This window comes from Lissotriton helveticus, chromosome 2_1 (assembly GCF_964261635.1).
Source record: "Lissotriton helveticus chromosome 2_1, aLisHel1.1, whole genome shotgun sequence".
NCBI classification, from domain to species: domain Eukaryota; kingdom Metazoa; phylum Chordata; class Amphibia; order Caudata; family Salamandridae; genus Lissotriton; species Lissotriton helveticus.
Window position 1 is genome coordinate 203,294,896 of NC_136059.1, and position 23,284 is coordinate 203,318,179.

At 44.1% G+C, this 23,284-nt stretch overlaps 1 protein-coding gene across 1 annotated transcript in view; it reads left to right on the plus strand.

Annotated features, from left to right (window-relative positions):
• Positions 1-23,284, plus strand: part of KIAA1328 (KIAA1328 ortholog) — a 968,289-nt gene that overhangs the window by 362,277 nt on the left and 582,728 nt on the right. Inside the window, exon 6 of the mRNA XM_078674730.1 lies at positions 12,605-12,729. Within this exon, the coding sequence (XP_078530856.1) occupies positions 12,605-12,729 (125 nt within the window). The remainder of the gene's footprint in view (positions 1-12,604; positions 12,730-23,284) is intronic.

The window sequence follows — 23,284 nt, forward strand, 5'->3', positions numbered from 1 at the left end:
GAAGTACTGGGGTGAGTCGCCACTGGGATGGTGCCAGTACGCAGGGCCCTTGCTCCAGATTAAGATCCACTAACTGCATTGGGGGGCAAGATGATGTGCATACATGGGAGTGGTGGTCCTAGACCCCACCCCCCTTGCGGGAGGGGTGGAGATGTTATGCAATGTCACAAAGTAATTCCAACAGCTTATGTATATTTGTAAATTGGTGCGTAGTATTGAGTAGCGTGTGTGTTTAATAAATGTACTCTTACTTTTATAATCAAAGTACAGACTGGAGAATGAATTATTGAGTGTTTTTTCTGCGCACTTGCAAATGGCGATTACTAGCCCACACCGCCTCCCTTGAGTAAGCCTCAGACTGCCCTGCAACGCTACCCTCTGAGAGTCAGGCGCTACCATTGGGTGTTTGGTTCCCAGTGAAGGACAAATGTAGTCCTGTTATTTGTGCAGGCCTCACAGGTGCTACCTCGTTTTCCAACATATAGTGAATGTAAAAAGTGAGTCCATGTTTTTTTAATTTTATTTTAACCAACTTTTTATTATTACAAAACATACATGCATTTAGATATTTACTCAGTTTACATCCTTCAATATCTTCTTTAAAAAAAAATGTTTAAGTGTTCTTGAGTCCTCAAGCTAAGGTATGCCCACAAAAATACCATGTTGACTACAGGTAATGAAAATGTTAAGAAAGGTTTGCGCGCATTGTGTGCTGTTGCACCCTGATGACATAGTGCTGTTGAGACAATACATTTCCAGGTCTGCATGGGAATAGAGTAGCAGAATTCAAGATAATGCTTGTGTAGGATTCTTTAAATGCATGTATGAATTTCTGATGAATGCTTCTACCTGCAGATTACCCAGCAGATTATTTACCTCTTGAATGCTGACCAGGTACGAAACTGGATCCAGAAAGTTGCAACAGCTCTAATCTGCTTATAGATGATGCTCAGCTCTCTCTCTCTCCACACCTGGTTCCGTTTCTGATATGCTATCAAAGAGCTATATAGATGCCACTGTCATCTAAATGATTATTGGGCGATACTGGCAAAACATATATTGGAAGCAGTGCTTAATTTGAGCCGGTGTTTTCTGGTGCTCAGCACCGGCACTCATTTCGTAACACCGCCACACATTTAATGTGACCCTTCAGCGCAATTTTGGGTGTTACTGTGGTTTCCTCAAGCAGTTGAATACTGCTTTGTAAATAACTGCCAACTGTTTTTGTGACCTCCAATTTAACTGTATTTTTTGTGCCACTTACGCTGTTTTCTCACCGTGTCACTTCGCCGCTCACCTTCGCGAGCTCAAATATGCATGCCTTCTATTGGGTTACTTATGCATACACTGTAATGTAGTGCTGATATAACTACTTGCATCCCACAACTAGAATTTTCATTTCTTTACCATTCCTTTGTGGTCTCTCTTTTTACCGTCTCTCTCTTATTGGTTTGTTTCTCTTTCAATGCATTTGTCTTCTAAAAAACGATGCTAAGACCCATATAGTCACCAACCTCTCTCCAGCAACACCTGAACTCCAGATTGGTAAATCAGCTGCATACTTGAGTGTTCAGGCTTCGGCCAGCTGTTTGGATATAATTAAACTACGAAGCTTTGTATATAAATTGTCCTGCAAATTTTAGGACGCGGGACAGACTTGTATTCATTGGATGATGCGGTGATTATTTTCCCCGATATTTGTATTTATTCAGACCAATTTGCTTGTATTTTCTCAGAGCAAGTCGAGGCCGATTGACAACAATGACTTTGGCAGTATAAGAAGGCTTGATGTGCTGCCCTAGCTGGGTCTGTTTCCTCATTTTAAAAGCCAAGAAAGTTTTAGTTGACACAACCCATTTTAAACGTGCTAGGTTTAAGTCAAGGCTAACTATCATAAGCTATGACGGGCTTCTGAGCCTATGTGCAATATTTCTAGTTTTAACCAATGTATCTCTCTTGGCTACAATCCACATTTCCTCTTATTTGTACATGAGTTAATGAAGGAGTTGGCAAGATTTAGACCTAATAGTGCTACAACAGTTAGCCAGAGGTGGTATCTTCTTTTTTGAGGATCTGCGAAGTGCAAATGCAATCCTACAACTATATATATATTTTTTAAATATTTGCAGTTTCTGGATTTTTGCAGCATCTTGCACAAAAAAAAGATTAATTTAACACTTAATGAATTTACGGATTATTTTACTTAGGCGGGTGGCTATTGGAATGCTGAGTCTAACGACATGCCTTTAACGACTTTTGCATTGTAAAGGTCCCGGATATTCTATCAATTGGATCATTTATTAGTCAGTTTTGCTGAGATAGTAAAATAATACTGGGCTAACAAATCAGAAACCTCCTTCGGTAGGAGTTGTTAGAGTTGCAAGGCTTAGAATTGCATAAGTGTGGCTGGATAAGAACCCGCAAGAAGGCGGGAATTTGTTTTTATGTGGTCTAAGAATTTCTGTTATTCAAAGCTGTCCTCCTTGGTCAAAGTTTAGGAAAATCTGGGACCCTGTTGTGGATTGAGTGGCATCTCTTAATCCTGACTACTCATGGAAAATGTTTTTCTATAGAAAAAGAAGTTCCTCTTTTTCTTAGGGTCTCTTGATTATATTGGCTATTGTACGATGTGGATGTTTATGTAAATTATATGAAATGTATCTCTTCCATTTATGTTGCATTTATGTAATTGTAATTTATTAATCTGGTATTTTTATAAATTGTTTTATTTAGAATCTTCCTTATTTAAAAATGCATTGGCGAAGCCTATAGGCCTGGCCTTGGCTTGCTGGTACCGTGCCTAGTTGTTTAAACAAAGATTGTAAGTATATGCCACAAATAAAAAAGAACACAGCTGAAATGTGGCCACCGTATGCTTGTAATAAAATGGGAAATATAAAAAATATTCTCTGATGTGGCTGTCTGACTGGTGTTTTTTCTTTAAGCCTTTCGTCTGCGCCACGCATTTTACCATTCTTTTTTATGAAGGCAACAAGAACACCTCGTTATAAACAGATGAGACCTATGACACCTAACTGAATGTTTCCCAAAGAAGCATTCAGGTCGTATCAAGGGCCTTTATCCTTTCCTCGTCACTCTAACCAAGGCAGACCCACTGAACTGAGCGTAAACATGTCCACAAGGTAAGCCGCCAGGCATATATATAGTCGTAAGATTGTAAATATGTTCAGAATTACAGTTGGGGGCCCAAATAACTAAAGCCAATCTCGTCGGTGCTGGTCGGAGCTCTTTATCTTTTGAGCACGCAAGGGCTGAGGATATTTGCATTATAAATCCAGATTTGAAAAGGAGACTGGAAATAAATCACCATGTAACTGGTCACCTGACACACAAGCCAAACAAATAGCCATTTAAAAATAAATACTATCAAAATTAAATATTAAACCCATTGAAAGAGGTGTGTTATTGACGAGAAACTATTTTAAGCAGGTGTGATCAATATGCACATCCTTTGTGTGCCCCCACCCCCCCCCCCCTCCCAGCATGGAGGGAGCCTGTGGTTAAAGTGGGCTGATCCATTCCCCAGTGCTGGCTGCTGTGATGGACAGAAGCAAGATGTGAATGACCATTCAGCAGGCCAATGGATGAAGCCTGCAGACCAAAAGCCCCTCCCCGTATGTATATTCTGTATGATGGTTTTAGATCGCAGTAGTGTGGCGAAACGGCCAAAGCTGTCTCGAAGTAGACTCCCAAATCAGCTGTTTTGAATGGTACCCTGTTGGAAGTCCCAAGGACGCCGTTTATGTTTCAAGAGCTGCCACTAGAGGGCGTGTGAGGCTTGAGTTTGATCGCTGCGACTGACCAGTGCTTAGCTGCTTTCTTTTCCTTGGCTGCACATATGGTGGGACATTATCATTTTATAGTCACTGCTATGAGCAGCTCAACAAAATGACAGCGGAGCTATGCTGTGTTTTTATTTGTTTTACTACATTTTTAACAAGGTTAAGATAAACCACCTTTTACAACTGCCAATTACTTGCGCAAGTGCTTGAAACGTGAATAATTGATCGCCAGTTCTGGCAGCTCTTATTTTAGGGGCAGTCAGTTCAGACGGGTGTTTACGCTCTTTCCTTTCCCTTTTTAGAATCTTTAGGGTAGGGTGATGACGTTGTGTGGGGTGGGAGCAGCGGTGTGATCTTGCTTGTTTTCGTGAGTCATTGTTAGTTTTGCAGTGCTCTGCCGCCGTTGTCCCACGTGCGGTGCTACATGTATGTTATAGGTGTGTTTGTTGCAAGCTTTGTTTCAGTTGCTCTTTTACCTTAAAGGCCATTTTTAAAATCTTGCAAGCCCAAGTCTGATAAGTTGCAACTATTTGTGTGCGTTCCAGTGGGATATTTAATTGAGGATGACAATAGCACAACAGGAAAGTGCAAGATATTATTATGTCCTCTGAGCACAATTAATGAGCAAATAGTCTCTGCAAGCAGTGCGGATCGTGATGCAGATGCATTTGTATGGGGAAATGGACAGCAGTGTTTATTGTAGTAGTAACTGTAGAAATAAAAACCCATTTTTAATGACCGGGCTAAGATGTGGTCTGTACCTTAACGAAAATCTGGAAACAAAAGTCCAGATGGATTAAAACTAGGATTGCAAGTGTAACAATGTTGAGGAAAACCCAGTGTCCTTGAGGAGAAAGGAGAAACAAATGGAAGCGTCACTAAATGTAAGGCAAGCCAGCACCAGATAGATATCCCCCCATTGTTATGTAAAAGGGGGTGCATGCAGAATGAATGCTATCTCACCAGCGTCTTCCCATTTTTTAAAAGATATTTGTAGTTCAGTTTTATAACATTCACAAGCATATCCAGGCTGACGTTAAAATATACACATCTAATTTATAAACACAAAATTAATAGTAACAGTTAAGCCTGAGCGCACTGCGTGTAAAGGTCCATGTAATGTCCCAAAATATAAGTTAGGTGCTCAGGAAGAGGGTGGTCAGTTACCACGACTCCATATATAAACCACCAGGGTAGTTTGAAACGATACAATTTTCTTCCGAGCACTCAAAGTTCATAAATTAAAGTCTTTAGATGGTAGAATCTCTCAATTTATTTTCTTCATTGCAGAGTTCAATTCACAATTCTTCGTAACGTTCTGACGCAGCCAACACGTGTTTTGTCTGGTCAATTTCGACCTTTGACTTCCTCAGGGCAATATAACGTTATCATAATCTATTTCAGATCCAAGTTCTATAATATCTCATTCCTTTACTCTGTGCAAGCACGACACCCTCCGTAGCGCTTTTACATCTATGCCGACTAGCTTCCAATACAATCTGTTTCATCCGTCAGTGCGAGTACGACACCTCTAGCTTGAAAGCTAGACACCTCTAGCTTGAAAGCTAGAGGTGTCGTACTCGCACTGACGGATGAAACAGATTGTATTGGAAGCTAGTCGGCATAGATGTAAAAGCCTTGACGGAGGAAACTGATTGTATTAGGAGCTAGACGGCATGTACGTAAGAAGCACTGAGGAAGATAGTTCTGCCGGCTAAGAGGAAAAGTAATTGGTCAGGATTACAACACAAAGGGATTGAGTAAAGCAATGAGATATTATAGAACTTGGATCTGAAATGGATTATGATAACGTTATATTGCCCTGAGGAAGTCAAAGGTCGAAATTGACCAGACGAAACACGTGTTGGCTGCGTCAGAACATTATGAAGAATTGTGAATTGAACTCTGCAATGAAGAAAATAAATTGAGAGATTCTACCATCTAAAGACTTTAATTTATGAACTTTGAGTGCTCGGAAGAAAATTGTCTAATTTATAAACACTTTTCTGAACGTTAGCGTCTTTCCAAGTGCATCTTAGCTAACGTTAAACTCCTGCCAGATGGTTGGGAGAGGGTCCCACGCGCGTCACTCTTTTGTCCAGGTTGGTTGCTGGACACAGAGACTGGGGGGGTCCTGGTTGGGTGTGGTTCGATCCCCTCTGACCACAACCCCTCGAGACCTGCTCAGGGGCACTCCACAGGGGAGGCCGCAGCGTAGCCACAATTTGCCCCATAATTCGATCACGGAGGACGCCCATCTGGGGGGAGTCGCAGCGCCCTAGTCGGTCTAGATCTGCTGGGCGCTTGGCATCCGTCCTCGCCCATTTTATTCTGACCCCTTCAGTGACATTCCACTCCGCCACATCTTCCACCCATTCCTCCACTGCAGGCGCTCTAGAGCTGAGCCAGTTACTGGCCAGTCGCCGCCTAGCTCGTGGCAGTGTATACATCTATGAATGTTCTTTCTTTATTGCTTCTTGCGTTCAATAGGCCCCTAAATCTAACACAACCACTTGTGGCTTAAGCCCTTGCTCCATTCTCAGCCTGCTCTTGTAAATGCCTGCCACTTGTCTTCAGTACTCTCGGTCCCTGTGGGATGGTGATGTGTTGGCTCAGTATGCCCATTCCTGGGGCAGTGCATGGATCGGACGTTGTTCAACTTGTGACGCATTGCATGAGTGATATATGTACAGTGTGTATAGTTAAACTGAAATAGTCGGAATCGACTATTGCTGGTGTAGTGTTGTGACGTCATCCGTTAAGGAACAACACTATCATAAGCGGTAACTTGCTTTATTACAATATTTTCACAAGAGCTCGGGATGCTTCAACGTTCACTGTTCCCTCCCCATCTGTCCCACTCCTCCGTTTCCTGATGCTTGCCCGCATATTCCTTTATTTTGCCCTTCTTAGTCCGGTCTAGCTCAGAATTTTCCCAGGAGGATATTCTTGTGCGCACAGCGCAGCTCAACATCCGGATAGCTGGCTAATTATCTGTGGGGACATCATCAACACCTCCTTCAACACCGCGACCTTCCCGGAGAGCTGGAAGCACGCCGAACTCAGTGCCCTACTTAAGAAGCCATCAGCCGACCCCACCGACCTCAAGAACTACCGCCCCATCTCGCTGCTCCCATTTCCGGCAAAAGTCATCGAGAAGACCGTCAACAAGCAACTGGCCGCCTTCCTCGAGACGAACGGCTCCCTCGACCTCTCGCAGTCTGGCTTCCGAGCCAACCACAGCACCGAGACCGCCCTGATCGCAGCTACCGATGACATCAGAGCCCTGCTCGACAACGGAGAAACAGCGGCCCTCATCCTCCTGGACCTATCCGCGGCCTTCGACACTGTCTGCCACCGTACCCTAGTACAGCGCCTCAGCAACGTCGGAATCCAGGAGAAGGCACTGTAGTGGATCGTCTCCTTCCTCGCCGGAAGGACACAGAGAGTCCGCCTCCCCCCGTTCAGATCGGAGGCCACCGAAGTCATCTGCGGCGTCCCTCAAGGCTCCTCGCTCAGCCCAACACTCTTCAACGTATACATGAGCCCCCTCGCAACCATCGCACGCCAGCACAACCTCAACATCATCTCCTACGCCGACGACACCCAGCTGATCCTCTCCCTCACCAACGACCCCACCACCGCCAGAGCCAACCTACACGAAGGGATGACAGACGTTGCCAACTGGATGATGAACAGCCGCCTGAAACTGAACTCGGACAAGACGGAAGTCCTCATCCTGGGATCTTCTCCCTCCGCCTGGGACGACTCCTGGTGGCCCCCCGCCCTGGGCAACGCACCCAAACCCACAGACCACGCACGCAACCTGGGCTTCATCCTGGACTCCTCCCTCTCCATGACCAGACAAGTCAACGCCGTCTCCTCGTCATGCTTCAACATCCTGCGCATGCTACGTAAGATCTTCCGATGGATCCCCACCGAGACCAGGAAGACGGTCACCCAGGCCCTCGTCACCAGCCGTCTGGACTACGGCAACTCCCTCTACGCCGGAACCACCGCCAAACTCCAGAAGAGACTCCAGCGGATCCAGAACACCTCAGCACGACTCATCCTGGACATCCCCCGCCGCAGCCACATCTCCGGGCACCTGAGAGACATGCACTGGCTCCCGGTCAACAAGAGAATAACCTTCCGTCTCCTCACCCACGCACACAAAGCCCTACACAACCAAGGCCCAGGATACCTCAACAGCCGCCTCAACTTGTACGTTCCCAAACGCCAGCTTCGATCGACCAACCACGCCCTCGCCGCCGTCCCCCGCATCCGAAGAGCCACCACAGGAGGAAGGTCCTTCTCCCACCTGGCCGCCAAGACGTGGAACTCCCTTCCGACCCACCTCCGCCTGACACAAGACCACCTCGCCTTCAGGAAGCAGCTCAAGACCTGGCTGTTCAAGCAGTAGCAGACCCCCCCCCCCATCCCCAGCGCCTTGAGACCCTCCGGGTGAGTAGTGCGCTATATAAATGCTGTGATTGATTGATTGATTGATTGGTGCAGTGAGGCGTGTTTCTGTAAGCTCGCAATACTTTATTCAGGTCCATCTGAACATCTCACCTTGACACTACGGCTTGTTGTATGGTTTTCTTTAATGTGGACATAACCCTCTCCACCAGCCCATTGGCTGAAGCCACATGGGAGTGAACTTCTGATGTCTAAAGTTGAGGTGACTGGCAAATTCAGTAAACTCATGTCCTTTAAATGGAGCAGCGTTGTCCATTTTGACCACTTTAGGAATGCCCCATGCTGCAAATGCTTCATGGTGATGGCACTTTATTAGATGATACTTGTTGAGCAATTGGGAATCGAGAATATTCATCCATTAGAACAAGGATGTATTTGCCTGACTGCATAGGGCCAAAGAATTCAACCGCCACGTGTTGCCATGCACCTTCTGGCAGTTCGTACATTTGCAGTGGCGAGGGTGGTTCTTCTCGTCTGACTGGCTGACATTGAGGGCAGTCTTTTAGCATGGCTTCGAACTTCAGGTCAAGGGAGGGAGAACGAGACCCGTTTGTGTAATGCTCTTACATGTCCATGTGCTAAGTTGACCACCCTTGACGCAGTTTTTTTGGTATGGCAATCCTTTTGTCCTTGAGTAGCAGCTCGTCTTTGGCAATTGTCAGTGCTTCTTTGATGTGCCAGTAGGAGATCAGTTCTTTGGGGCCTATGTTTCAGTTAACTTTGGGCTCTTCCAAAAGTCTCCATGTGTTTGCTCGGATGTGACGTGCCACATCCTGAAGATTCCACCAAGCTGCACAGCCAAAACACTGTATGAATCCAATGAGTTAAACGCCATACAATGTTTTAAACTATTATCTTTATTTTCCTCATTTCTCATTTAATCTTCCTTACTTGACTGTTGTTCAATTCATTTATCCATATCACATACTTAACGTTGATGTTCACAAAAAGGCTCAGGAACTAAAGAGGTTTCCACACATGAGTTTATTTCATCAACCCAATGCATTTCGGGAACAGAATTCCCTTTGTCAGGGCATCTGAAAAATACAAACGGTTAAGCTTAACCTAACTTAATCAGTATAAGTAATAGCTTTTTACTAAAAAACACTTAAATCCAACAATTCTCCTCAAATATCACATTTCACGCTAATCTGGCCTATTCCCAGCGCGTTTGCATTAGCATACATATGTCTATTCCTTCCTCATCACCAGCATGTTATCAAAAATTCCTAATGTTGCACCCATACCCAAGTCTTAACAGAAATGCGGACGCTCTTAAGTAACTTCTACCCCTTTTAATTCGAAAGCTGATACCACCTGTTCTTTAGAACCGATGCCCCTGACAAAGGGAATTCTGTTTCGAAATGCATTGGGTTGATGAAATAAAATCATGACATGTGAAAACCTCTTTTGTTCCGGAGACCTTTTTGAACATCGTTAAGTCACATTTCTTGCAGAGTGGGGTTAGATGTGTTAGAAGATGTTCTGTAAGGTGACGGTGTGGTATGTTGTTGGTGTAGATGAGGATATTTTTGCTTATATTGAGAACCCCATCGAGCTCAAATAAGATCTCCTTGATTGCTTTTTGTAACATTTTGGCCGCCATGAGATCCCTAAATTGAGTCTAATCCTGCAGTATCCACAGTTCGTTCTCACCGCAGGAGCCTCTGAGGTCTGGTGTCGTGCTCTCGAACTTTGTATGCGATGTCAACTTTCATCCCCAGGTTTTTCTAGTACCTCCATTTTACTATATGCTGACTCCCCACTTACTATGTAGATGCGCTACAGAGCTCATGTGACTGGTCTATGGTGAAGATGGCACCCAGCGTCATTCCAGATTGCCAGTTTCTGCCTTCACAGGGCCATTGATAGACATCATTTTTTGTATGGCCTGCCCTCTCACTTCTTTATTGTGGTTGGCTTCCGTGCACAAATCTATTGATAGACACCCTGTATCTGGTGGGCTTGCCTCATTTTCAGTTGATTGAAGTTTGATTTTAGTTGGGGGATAAATTGTTCATCTAAGGCTATCCCTTCCTGGTCAGTCATGTTCCTTGCTGGTGACCAGTAGATTCTGGAAAAGCTGGAAGATCTTCTCCTCTGTGTAGTGTAGTAGTAATGACCTTTTGACTTCTCAATCCATCTCCTTCATGGCTTTCAAATTGTTTTTCAGATGAGTAATCCACATCCGCCTTGTGGGTGCAGCCATTACGGGTGCCTCTTCTTCAATGAAGAGCAGCAGTAGAGTTGTGTTTCTACATCATGGTGTTAAAGGAAATTCTGGTGGTGCCACCCCCTCCCGAGTTTCTTGGGGGATGGGCGCTGTGAAAGTGTTGGGTGCTGTGGCACCCCCAGTGGAATGTCCAGAGTTCATCAAAACCAGTCCCTGGATGCTTGATTCCTGGAAGACCTGGCTTTGCAGATGGGACTGGACTGTTTCCATAAGGAACAGGGTCAAGACTGATTTGCATATGGCTGGGTCTGAACTGGGGTGGCTTAGTGAGCTAATGAACGAGGAAGGATTCAACCCAGATCTGTGACTGGGGGTGAGTGTCTGAAAAGTTTCAGCAATTTGTCCATCATCTCATTGTGTTTGCTTCATCAAAATGTAGATGGAATATTGCAACAAAGTGTCAGCCACTTACTATCATTGCTGGATCTGAGAACAAACAGCCATATTGCACAATTTGCTCCAGCACATGATCCACACCGCTCTGTTGGGATCTGGGTGTGCCATTCATTCAGGCATTTCAGTTTCAATGTGGTGCACGGGGTTGAGGTTGAACTGTTGTGCAGGATGAGTGCACCATCAGTGCGGGGAAGGGGTGGGGGGCCGTAGGGTCCCTCGTTGATATCATGGAAGCTATTTAGCTTGCAAAAAGACCGCTCAAAACCAAAAAGAAATGCACATTATATATTTAGCATTTTTGTATAATGCAAAAAAGTTTTAAGAGGTGACAGAGCGCTTCATGTAAATTGACCTATTGTCCGTTGACACCATGTACACATTACAGTTTTTATTGAGCAACCTATTAATGGGATATTTTGTATTAAAAATGATTGCATGAGAAAGAATGAAATTCTGCTATATGTGTTGAACAGAAAATGAGATTTCGTGGACCACGGAATCAGAAAATTTCCTTTGTGGGGTGAATAAAACATTTCTGCACACCGTTAACTGGTAAACTGCGTCCAAACCCAGGTTCAGCATCTGTTCGTGTGTATATGCGTCTTTAATAAACTGTGGAACCCTATGCTTGAAAATAGTAAGTTATCATTCTCTTCCTACGGTTATAAGCCCTCTGTATGTAATGCGGAGATTGGCCCAACCAATCAAAATGCTTACAGTGCTGTCACTAACTGCTGTAGTATACCTGCATTCTAAATTCAGTGAGTGTGACCCAAGGACGTGGAGCACCCCTTGACATTTGGTATGTTTGTGTGCTAGTGCTTGCATGTTTGATTTTAATTAACCTTTAGTTCAAGCCTGTCATAGCATGATTGGCGATTAGCAATGGTTCTGATCGTCAGTAGAGGGCGTTTACTTAATGTCAATGCCCTCAGCAGTGATCAGTAACGGTTAATTAAATCTGAAATTGTTAGCATTTTGGATCAAAGTGGGATAGGCATTTATACCTATCAAAAGACCATTGGGCAGTAATTAAACGGGCCAATCTTTGTTTTATAGTTGTTGAGATCCCATTTGTAACGCTCTCCTATTTATTTATTTATTTTTGGAGTTTTATATAGCGCGTACAAGACCCTTACAAATGGCAGAGCGCTTTCCAATAAAGAACAAAGGAACATTAAATACAAACTGTGGAAATGTACAGACATGTAGGCCTGAAGAACAATCTTGCAAACGAAAATGGGAAGAGTGGGGAAGAGAACAAAAGGGTCAGGCATAATACTGGGCAATAGCCGACAAGCAAGATCCTGTCGGGGGAACAGAGCGCTATACCAGAAAGGACAACTGAGAATATGATAAAAATGGTGGCAGTGTACAGACGTAGAGTAGAGCATGAAGCACAATAAATCACAATCCCTTACAAAACGCATATGGTAAGAGTGGAGATGAGAGTAGAAAAAGGACCGGACATATAATATTCGGTTGGACAAAGAAGGATGGATAACAGATTGGTGTGTGAATGTAAGCGTGAGAGAGAGAGAGAGAGAAGTGCTGAATCGTGAGGGGAAGGGGAATGATATCTCTAGAGTCAACGACAACAGCAGGCAGGGAACAATCATTCTTTAGCTGAGGATGAAGAATACTTCTTGGTCTGTTTGTTTCTTGTCTTTTCCTTGACCTGCTCTTGCACCACTGCAGCAGCAGTACAGAGAGTGCCAGGAGCTCCTGGGCCTCTATCAGAAGTACCTGACGGAGCAGCAGGAGAAGCTGAACCTTTCCATCTCCAAGCTTGGGGCTCAGGATTCAAAGCAGCAGGTGAGCCCGTTTCTACCTTCTGCTTCTTCTCATGTTTGCGCCAGGCTTGACGCGTCTGTGTTTGAAGCGTTTGCTTACTTCAGATGTAGCGTGCAGCAGCGTGGGGCCGCTTCCGCGGGGCAGGACTACCTTCTGCTGGACTTTGAGCTTTACTCCTGCTTCTCCTCTTGCTTGGCGCGGATCTTAATAACCAAAGTCTCATACTGCTTTTGGCAATTCCAGCGAAGCGCGAGGTTTCATGATCAGCACAATGGGGATCAGAAGTTATTTAGTTTGATGCTAACAGAAGAAAATTGCTGCAAAAGCAAGGCTCACTTGAAAGTGGGACAAGAATAAAACCTGCACCTTGTTGAAAACAACGGTGTGAATTGCTTTTAATAACATAGTCTTTATTTCAGAGCCATTACGGATCGTGTTTTTGCGCTATTGTGCACTGTACTCAGGCAATTTCACCAATTTAGCTGCATCCTGTGCACACCTAACTCAAGAATCCTTAAAACAAGCCTTTTAACCACTGACCATGAACCTAATACACCAGAGCTCTGTACAACCGTAGCACTTGCAATGTTGTTTTGAAGATAAGTTATGCATCACCATAGGGTTGTCTGCAACTGTAGCATCTGGATATGCTTATTCTATGCCAAACACAATCCCTACATTTCTGTGCTTTCCTTCGGGTCCAGGTAAGCTTGCAAGAGCCCCATCCTCAGTAACATGTGAACTATTATTAGGAATCCCTGGATGAAATGACACCGTAACATCCTTTAATTCAAACTGTGTTGCTGTCAGGAGTATTCACAAATTCGGTTGAAGATGTTTATTTATGGATTGCTAATACACCTGTGCTTACAAATATGAAATTTGCTAAATTGAAATTATAAAAATGTTGTTATAGGTATTCTTGTACAACTTAACATGAACATCAAGTGCTCCCTAGGCATTGTGGCCTCCTGGAAACTGCACTACAGAATCAAGATGGAGTGGATAACTGAACTTCCTGTGTTAATTCAACAGTGAATCTTCAGATTGGGGGCGGGAGGGTTGGGGGGGGCAGGAATCAAACCTAGAAAGTAGAGGGATAAACCTGACCCATCATCCAAGATAAATCAGATAACATTTCTCCAGAATTGTCTCCAACATTAGGTCTGTTTTTCCAATCTAAAATTGATTATTGACAAGAAATATTCTAGCAAATCAAAACCTTCTGCTCATTCCAACGCCAAACCTCACCCATGCAGGCAACGACCGCAGAAGAGATCTCCATCGGGTCCTTCATAATGATCATTTTTTTTAACGATCAGTTGTGTGATGGATAAGGGTATTGATGTGTGGCAAACCAAAACTCTTGCCAAAAACATCAGTAAACACGAAGATATGACATTAGCATGCCAATGCAACGAGTCTCGTTTTCAGTTGCAGGCAAGGCCTGGGCTTTTTCAGTTGTGATGGGAAGGCACAGTTAAATAAATAATGCCATTCAGACAGTTGCAAAATAAAATAAGCACTACCGAGACTGATAAAATCAAAGAAAGAAGAACTTAATTCATTTAAAGAATGGAAAATGTGAAATGTACTATCTGGACCTATAATAAATGCACCAGTCCTGATCAAATGAGCAGGACTTTTGGTGACGGAAATGTGTAATCGTTGGTAAAGGAATAACCCAAAGCCTGATCCTGAAGCAGCAGAATTATTCTTTATATCTGGCCATAAGTCCGAAGATAAATATTGGACCAGGGTAAGGCACTTAATCTACCCCAGCGGCAAAGCAGTCTTGAAGGCTGCAAAACCTTGCTTTGTGCTGCTCTTAACTTTTGGCGCCAAAACTGAAGGCATCAGGCTTCAGACTATTTGCTCTGGAAAATAAACTAAGTCAGAAAGCAAAGACCTTGACAGGTCTGACCCTCTTGGCAGTATTTAATTTGGGCCTGTGAGGGCCACAGGCACTTATTTTTGTGGACCAGCACTTATTTCTCCTTATGAGACATTTCCCGAGCACAAGAGAGAAAAAAAACGAAGGGGGGGGGGAAAGGAGGCAGATGGGGAAAAAGTCACAAAGGGAGAAAGCAGTGACCGGCAGAAGTGAGATAAAGGGGCAGGGAGTGTCTGGTAGAGGATATAGAAGGCATGAGGTGGTTTAAGACGACCAACCGTGATATTCAGGCCGCAGAAGTTTCTGAGCACCGGCTGTGGGCATCTGAGCAGAGCTTTGGACACTGCCATTCTTTCTTTTACAAATTAAGCTCTGCTGTTTTGGCTACCTGACTTCTTTTCTATGGCAGTCAACTGTAAATTGCACCAAGATTAAAAGAGATGGTCAAAAATGAGTAAACTAGATATATAATGTATGCCTGAGGCTCATACAGTGGCGTAGCAAGGTCAGGTGGTACATTTCTGGTCACCCCCGGCTTGACAAATTGACAAAAATGTGTTTAAAACACATATTCTTGCCATTTTGTCACTCCCCTCAGTGATGACACCAGGGGTGGCCCGCACTCATCCACCCCCCTTCCTACGCCGCTGGCCTCACAAAGACACATGCTTTTAAAGAAAGGAAGTGAGAAGTAACATCAGTTTATTCTCCATCACTTCAATCATTTCGCCTTGATGCAGTTCCTTACAGTGATCGATGATGCTTCATCAATACCTCGATTCTTAACCCCTCGTGTCCTGCTGGTGCAAATGTGCCAATAAAGTAAGGAAATGTATATAACCGCTGTAGATCCCATGCAACCTGCAATTTTGGGTACCCAGGTACAGGCACTGGGCTTCATGTATGCCATTGCTCTTCTCTGAGGGTGTATCCGTAAGGCTTCATTGTGCTAATGTAAATAAGATCACCCACAGCAGAGCAAGGATAAACTGTGTTTAATGTAGCCTTCACAAATCCATTTTTAATGGAGCCTTCACAAGATAGATCTGCACAAGGAGAGGGGGTTAGTATAGGGGGCAAAGTCTCATCCCAGTCCCCGAGAATCGCCAGCACAGAACCCAAAGGTAGACCATGAGGAAGCCATTGTGTGATGGATGGGCACTCAGTCTGAAACTGCCCGATGCACTCAGAGGAGAACACAGGATGGTGCACTCCAGTGGTGGCCCTCAACACTTTGAGCAGGTGCAGCACCATTGCTGAAATTGCACAACAGCTGGTTTGCACTTTCAGAGCCTTTTCGCAGAGATTTGCACGTGTGCCTGTCTAGAGAACAGTTACTTAGACTATGGCTACGTTTCTACAAACCACTATTACCTACTAAGTAAAGGCTACTTTTCAATATGTCGAAAACCAAAGATCCATCACAAACTGCTCGCCCTGCATGACTGCAGCAGGACCTTCAGGATGCTGACGTGGAATATAACCTAAGGGAGAATGGTGTCAGAACTCCCATTCAGTCATTCATCCACCTATGCATTCCTCACAGTGATTTAGGCACCCTCTCCAGAGATCTGCCTTTAACCCACACCAATCATGCTTACTGTACCTGCTCTAAGGGCGGGGAAAGCTTTCAATAGTCTTCCCTGATGGATCTGTTCTTTATGCATGACTGTCTGCTGCTCTCTGTGAGAGGGAAGCTTGCATTCCTACTGCCACGTTTTGTGAGGAAGCAATGCTTGTGCTGCTGTTGCCCCAACTGTAGCTGTCCTCTGTAAGAGGGAAGCTTGCACTGTTTCTGCCCAAAGTGTACCTGTCCTATATGGAAGTTGTTTTAGCTGCGGTTGCCCCATGTTATGAAAAAACAAAGGATATTTTGATTAACATGCCCTCTGAACCAGGGCCTGTTTCATGATATTTGATGCAAGATACCTACCGTCCCGAGGAAAGTGCCTGATATCCCGTAAGGGCAGTCTTAGGGCGCCCAAACATGTTCATGGAAAAGAGAAGCAGGTTCAGTTGTTCAACCCTCCTTAGTTTAATTTTGTAGTAGGGAAACTCCAATGAAAATATTTTTCTTTCACCGACACACAATTGTAATATAGGTCTAAGAAAGAGAGAACATAAATGTCAGCATAAGGGACATGACCTCACCCAAACTTGGTAACCCATAACTGTGCCACCTGTGAACAATATATTGTTGAATGCTTCCCAGTGTTCGATGTGGGACCCACTGATGAAGCATGCCACACTGGGTAGTTGGGGGTTCCTCTTCCCTTAGGAGTTTATAAATGAATGGAAGTTCCATGAGCGGTTTCAGGTTTTAAGGCATCATGTGAAAGAATCCTCACAAAATATGTGAGCAGAGTTTACTGTTCGTTCTGTATATGAAACGGCCATTTATTTCAAATGGACTAGACTACTTTGTACAATTGTAACATATGCCTGTCGGCTAGCTCCCTGTCGAACGCCTTTGGCCAGTTCTGCAATTTGAACCACCAGCATTTTGTAAGTTTGGTTTTTGAACCCATTATGAAACTGCCAGAAGCAAAACTACTAGCCCTATAAAACAACATGTTTGCTGAAAAGCCAAGAATGGATGATGGCATCACGTTGTAGTGTTAATTTATAAACTTGTGAAATGCAAAATACGATTTAGTTTGTGGTTTTCTGCCTTTGTGCATGTAGGTAATGTTTTAAAACAGCCTAGCAGGTGAGAAGGCAGAGACATACTTTCAAAGGTGTGTGCCAGTACTTCATTGCTAATGGGCGAATGTTAAGTCTCCTTCGAATACCAAAGTGAGCAATGCCAGTTAGACATGTCTCAAGTGACACAGACAAGAAAAGCAATGTGCTGGTAGCCCTCTTCCCGAGCCCATCCTCAGCCTAGAGGTTGGTGCAAATTAGGTGGAGCTCATTTAGCACCACTCTTGGGTCCTGCTTTGGACAAGTGCTGCACATGCTGCAGCTGCTGCCTTGAGCGGGCTGCTACAGTCACACTCTTTGTATCGTAATTGTATAGTGCTTACTACCCTAGTGAGGCGTTGCAGTACTTTATAGGAAGTAGGACACTGCTCCGCAACTCAGGCTTTGTAGTTAGACTTGTGATTATTATTGGTTAGGAAAATTAGTCACCTGCTCTCAAGGGAAACACATATGCTCCAAATTTTTGGTGGTAGATTAAATTAGTAGGAGGTAGGTGTGATCATTTGTGGGGACTATGTGGATTCATGCAAATAGTTAGCAAGATGAATAAGTATGCTGATGGGGATTGGGTATTGTTGGGTTACAGTGGTAGGGGTTTTAAAGAATGGGCGCTTGTGGTGTATTTAGTGAGGTGTGAGCCATTTGCAGAAATACAGTAGTGAAAAGACCGTGACGAAGGGAAGAGTGGAAGCTTGCAGACGATGGAAGGTAAGGAGAAAGCCACTGAAGAAAGAAAGGAGGTGAATCAATCAAGAGCTGTAATTCATGGCCAAAGATTCATGCAGGGTTTTAGAAATGCCAAAGGCACATTTTTTTTGCATAGCATGCAATCTGAAGGAGTAAAACTGGATAAAGAAAAACCATTATACAGCGCTTTATGTTCAGAGCAGATTGCTTAAACTAGGCAAGTCCATGTGTGTAGATCATCTAAAAATGACGCTGTCCCTGAAGCGAATATAAAGACAGTAAAACTTATGATGTCAGAGAGTAATGCTGTTGTAGCCGGTTTCTTTAAGGACTCTGGATTCCAGTGCTGTGGAGATGAGTGCTATCCTGTGTTATGACTTAATGCAATGTTCTTCCTGTGCGTAATTGTAGGATCAAGGAATCCCTGGGTCTTACTCCTGAAACTGTAAATATTTTTCTTATACCTATGGCTCTGTAATGCATCAAGGCTGTGAATGATGAGGATATAAAAAATGTCATCAGGAGTAGGAGCTAGTGACCTGTTATTTATCACTTTCCGATGACGTTGAAGTATTAGCTAGATTGGAAGCATGCAGAAATTGGAAATTTGTTGCATGAGGCTAAAAAGTCCAAGGGCTTGGTACCAGTTAGAGCTGCGACGTGAAATGTGACCTAACTAGAGGGGCTGCCTTTGGAATTGGGAAACCAAATCATGGACTCTGATTAATGTTCTGTGATTCTGAGCGAATCACGTAACCTCTCAATGTCTGGTTCTCATGTAAAGGGCCCTAATGCCCATTGGTCAAATTCATGCTATATAAAAACTGCACATAGACTGGGCACATTAGACATGTGAAATGCTTCAACTCTGTTAACTCGTTTGAGGCTTCCCTGAATATCAAAATAATAGCACACAGCTCCTTCGTCTCCCAATGTTTCTCTTGGCTAGTGAAGCATTAGGAGGCAAAGGTACTGTCTGAAACTGAGTCAGGAAGTGGGGACTGGAAGGGAAGGGACTATGAACAATTCTGTTTACTACCCTCCCAATCCATGCTCCTGGTTCTTTTCTTGTGTTGGTGGGGAGGTAGGGGTGGTGGAAGAAAGGGTCGTCTCTACCACGAACCCAGGACAGTGGCTCAAGTTGGTGGGCTTTGGTGAGGGCAGTAATAGCTTCCATAGACTCTTCCTGTAACTTCACTCGCCACTTAAATCCTTCGATGGACCTGGGACACGATGGGGAATCCCTCCCACACACATCTGAAGTGTGTGGGAGGGATTCCCCAGGTGTTTGACATTATTCGTGAGATTGCTTGCCTGTCGATGAAGCTGCCTGGAAGTTTTCAACCCGCCGAGTCATTAAGGAGCTTGCCAGTGCTCAGAAAGGATCGGGCACGGACAAACTGCTTCCCCGCATCCAAAGGCCAAGGAGGAGCCATTGGCTGCCCTTGACATCCCTTGACATCCCTTGACACCCCTGTCACCAGGCTGTCCAGTGTAAACCATTTCATGACACCGTATGTCCCCGGGACAGCCAAGGTGTTAGAAAAACTGATTTTCGCCTTTGTCTTGTAGTTAAATAATGTGTAGTTCAATATCAAAAGATCGTGCTGAAGTAAGCACAAGGGTAAAGAGAACTCCTAGAATAAATATTGGTTTAAAAAGTCCACAGTATTTTAGGCTCGAAAACCTAAAGATTCACTGTAGAAATCAAAAAGTAAATAAATAAGTCCTCATAAATACAGCAGAGGGTTGCAGAGTTATTGTTTTCCCCAACACAACCTTTCAGTTAAGCTTTGGAGTTAGCTTCGTGACCATTCCAAGCTTATTATAAAATGTACTTTCACTCATTGATTTTTGTAAAAAAAATTCTTAGAACCGGGAGCCACATGCTTTAAATATTCATAGCAGTACATCTGTTATATGGTGTGTAAATATGGAGGTCACTTAAAAGAAGCACCATACATCTTTAGCCTCTCACACCTACGTCTCAAGAGTTGATTTCTGTTGATGTTTGTAGACAAGAATGTATGCTGTGAGTGTTTCATCTGGTTTTATAGAAGATGCACATTTAGACAATGTGAATTTTCCATTTAAAATTACTGTCCAGTGGAAGAATCTGGTAACATTCTGCTCGGATTCTTATTACACAGTTTTCAGAAAAGTATTGATATTGGTTTTCGCTTATCTCTTTATTCCAGCTGATGGCCAATATCATTTTCTTCCAGGAATATCCTTTTTGCTTTCCTGTGGTCTATATCTTAGCATAGCTATTTTAGTTAGCAGCAGGACATTTTCCTATTTGGAATATATTTTAAAATGTACATTCAGTTTATTCACGAGAAATCCATTTGTACTGTTTGCGAATAGTTGAATGCAGTAGTTCAAATGTAATCACTGCTATAGTGTAAATACTGATTGATCACAAGAAAACCATGGGCGGCGATAGATCTAGAATTCTTTACAAGTTCATAAAAAATATCTTGAGGAGGCAGACTTGGCCAACGTTGTCCGATTTCAAACATCAAATACTAAACAAATAACCTAAATGTTAATATTCATTCAATGCTTCCAAAGACTTGTAATGACTGGGATCCTTTGATTGAGGACACAAGTTTGAATTTTTCTTTTTTGACTCATCTAGACACCTTTACAAGATCGGTCGATGGCAGTAGGATCTGTGTAACATTTGTTTTATAGCAATGTACTTCTCATTACCATTTTCTAAATACACTTAGATTGCAGATTGGATTCTGTTATACTATTTGTAAATGATTTTCATAGACAGTATGTAAAGGAATGATTATTTCGCACACTTACCAATTTTGTGTTTTTGGACTTGGCTCTTTTTGCAGGATGATCCCTGAACTTTTTGCCTTCCTCCTGTATTTTGTCTGACCTGTTTTTGTTGGTTTTATGACTCTGGGCACTTTACCACTGCTGATCAGTGCTAAAGTGCATATGCTCTCCCTATTGTAAATTGATGTATGGATTAGTGATTGCATGATTGGCTGATTTGGTTTACTGGTCAGACCCTAGTACAGTGCACAAGGAGTGCTCATGGCTGGTAACCCAATTGTGCTGGTGGACTTGCAGCACTGGATGTGCCACCCACAGAAGCAGCCTGTAAAAGTGTGTCTAAGGCTTGCCATTGCAGCCATGTTGGCTGGGCAAGTGCACCCACTTGCCAGTCCCTAAACCTTCCCTTTTCTTCATATCAGACACCCCTATGGTAGGCCCAAGGACAGGGTGCATTGTAAGTATATGGTAGGACAACCCCTGATGTGTGTGGCATGTCGTAATAGTGAATTACAGCCATTTTCGTTTTTCACTATTGCAAGGCCACCTATTCCCTATAGGCCAGAATGGGCAGTTTGATTATTACATCTTATAATCCTAACTGACTCAGGGAACTAAGTAGAAATATGAGTTTAGTATGCCTGAACTCAGAATGATAAAATACATCTATTAGTGAAGTTGGGTTTAACATTCTGTGTTTGAAAATACCACTTTTAGAAAGTAGGTGTTTTCTTGTCTAACTATCCAAGCCTGCCTCTGCTAGGTTGTGCTTACCTTGACATGGAGTTTGATTGACAGGGACTGGGGGATTCCAGGAGACAGGGTAAGTCAGCCCAGTGGTGAATATAGAGATCTGCATCTAGATGGGAGGGAAGAGTTGCACCTGGGACCTGAATAGGGTTGTGCCTTCCCTCCACAATGCTGGCTCCACCTCCTGGGGTGCGTCTGATGTCTCTGCCCTGCACTGTAAATGGAAAGGAGTCAAGTAAACAGAGTGCTCCAGGACTGACGAGAACTGGTTTGGACTAGGCAAAGGCCTCTCTGCCTTCCGAGAACAAAGAGAAACTGTGTATAAAAGAGGGGACCCAAACCCCAGAACTTTAGATCACTTTGGGACAAGAATAAGAAAACTTTGGTGAGGAGTGGAACCAGAAAGACTGAGGAGAGACTATCCCTAAGCTGAAGTGCGGCTTGGGGGATTGGCCTGCAGTGGTTGCCTGACTGCCAAAGAAAGGAGAGAGGAACTTTGTGTACTTTTGTCAACTTGTAAGGATCTCCAAGGACTTGACGGACAACAGACTTAGCTGTTTTGGGCCTTCTGAGAGACTGCGTGTCGCAAGGAGCTGGAAGCGTGACTCACGAAGAAGAAGCGTGTCGCAGCCGCTGTCGTCGCATCACTGAACAAGGGTGTTGCCGCTGTAGCTGGGGCATTGCACCACATCACAAGAAACGTCTCGTAACATTGAAGAAGCGTGTCTGCGCCGCAGCCGCTGGTGTTGCATCACTGAACAAGGGTGTCGCCGCTGTAGCTGTCGCATAGCAGAAGCGCCTCGCATCCACGGAGAAGCGTGCCGCCGCCGCAGCAGCTGTAGGTGCATCACTGAACAAGGGTGTTGCAGCTGAACTGGGGTGGCAGAGTGGGCTAAAGAACGGTGATGGATCAAACCCAGATCTTTTGACTGGGTGTGAGTGTTTGATTGGTTCTGACGCTCCGTCCATCACCACCCCCTTTTGTACCGCTTTGGCCGCCATAAGTGTGGCAGGCTATGCTCAGACGTGAGTCCCTTGCTCACTTTGCCACTGGATTCAAGCAAGCCGGGCTGAAGACGGCTGGAATGCCAGAAACCGGTCCTCTGAAGCTTGTTTCCGATCCAGGGAAGGCATGGCTTGGCAGTTCGGGCTGGACTGTTCCCATGAGGCACAGGGTCAGACTGATTTGCATATAGCCATGTCTGAACTGGGGTGGCAGAGTGGGCTAAAGAACGGTGATGGATCAAACCCAGATCTTTTGACTGGGTGTGAGTGTTTGATTGGTTCTGACGCTCCGTCCATCACCCCCCCTTTTGTGCCGCTGCAGCTGAGACATCCCGCAACATCGGAGGAGCATGTCGCATCAAGAAGAAGACGCAATCTTAGTTTCTTTGAATCGGATCTTCAACGCATCACCGTCTTTGCGTGTAAGGAACTACCGCATCACCATCCCTGCCACACTTTCGTTGTAGAAGCGTTACGCATCTTAAGGTACATTGACTCAAAGTGTTGCATTTTAAGATCTAAAAAGAACTAAGCTAATTCTACCATTTTAAGTACAGTATTATGGAGTTTTATCGTTTGTGGTCTTGTGTTAAATCTATATAAAGAATACTTATTTTTAATATACAACTGTTTGATGTCCATCTGTAGTGTTGACACTGGGTTACTGTATGTGTTCACAAAGGCTTTACACACTGCCTCTGAGATAAGCCTGTCTTCACGTGCCAAGCTACCAAGGGGGTG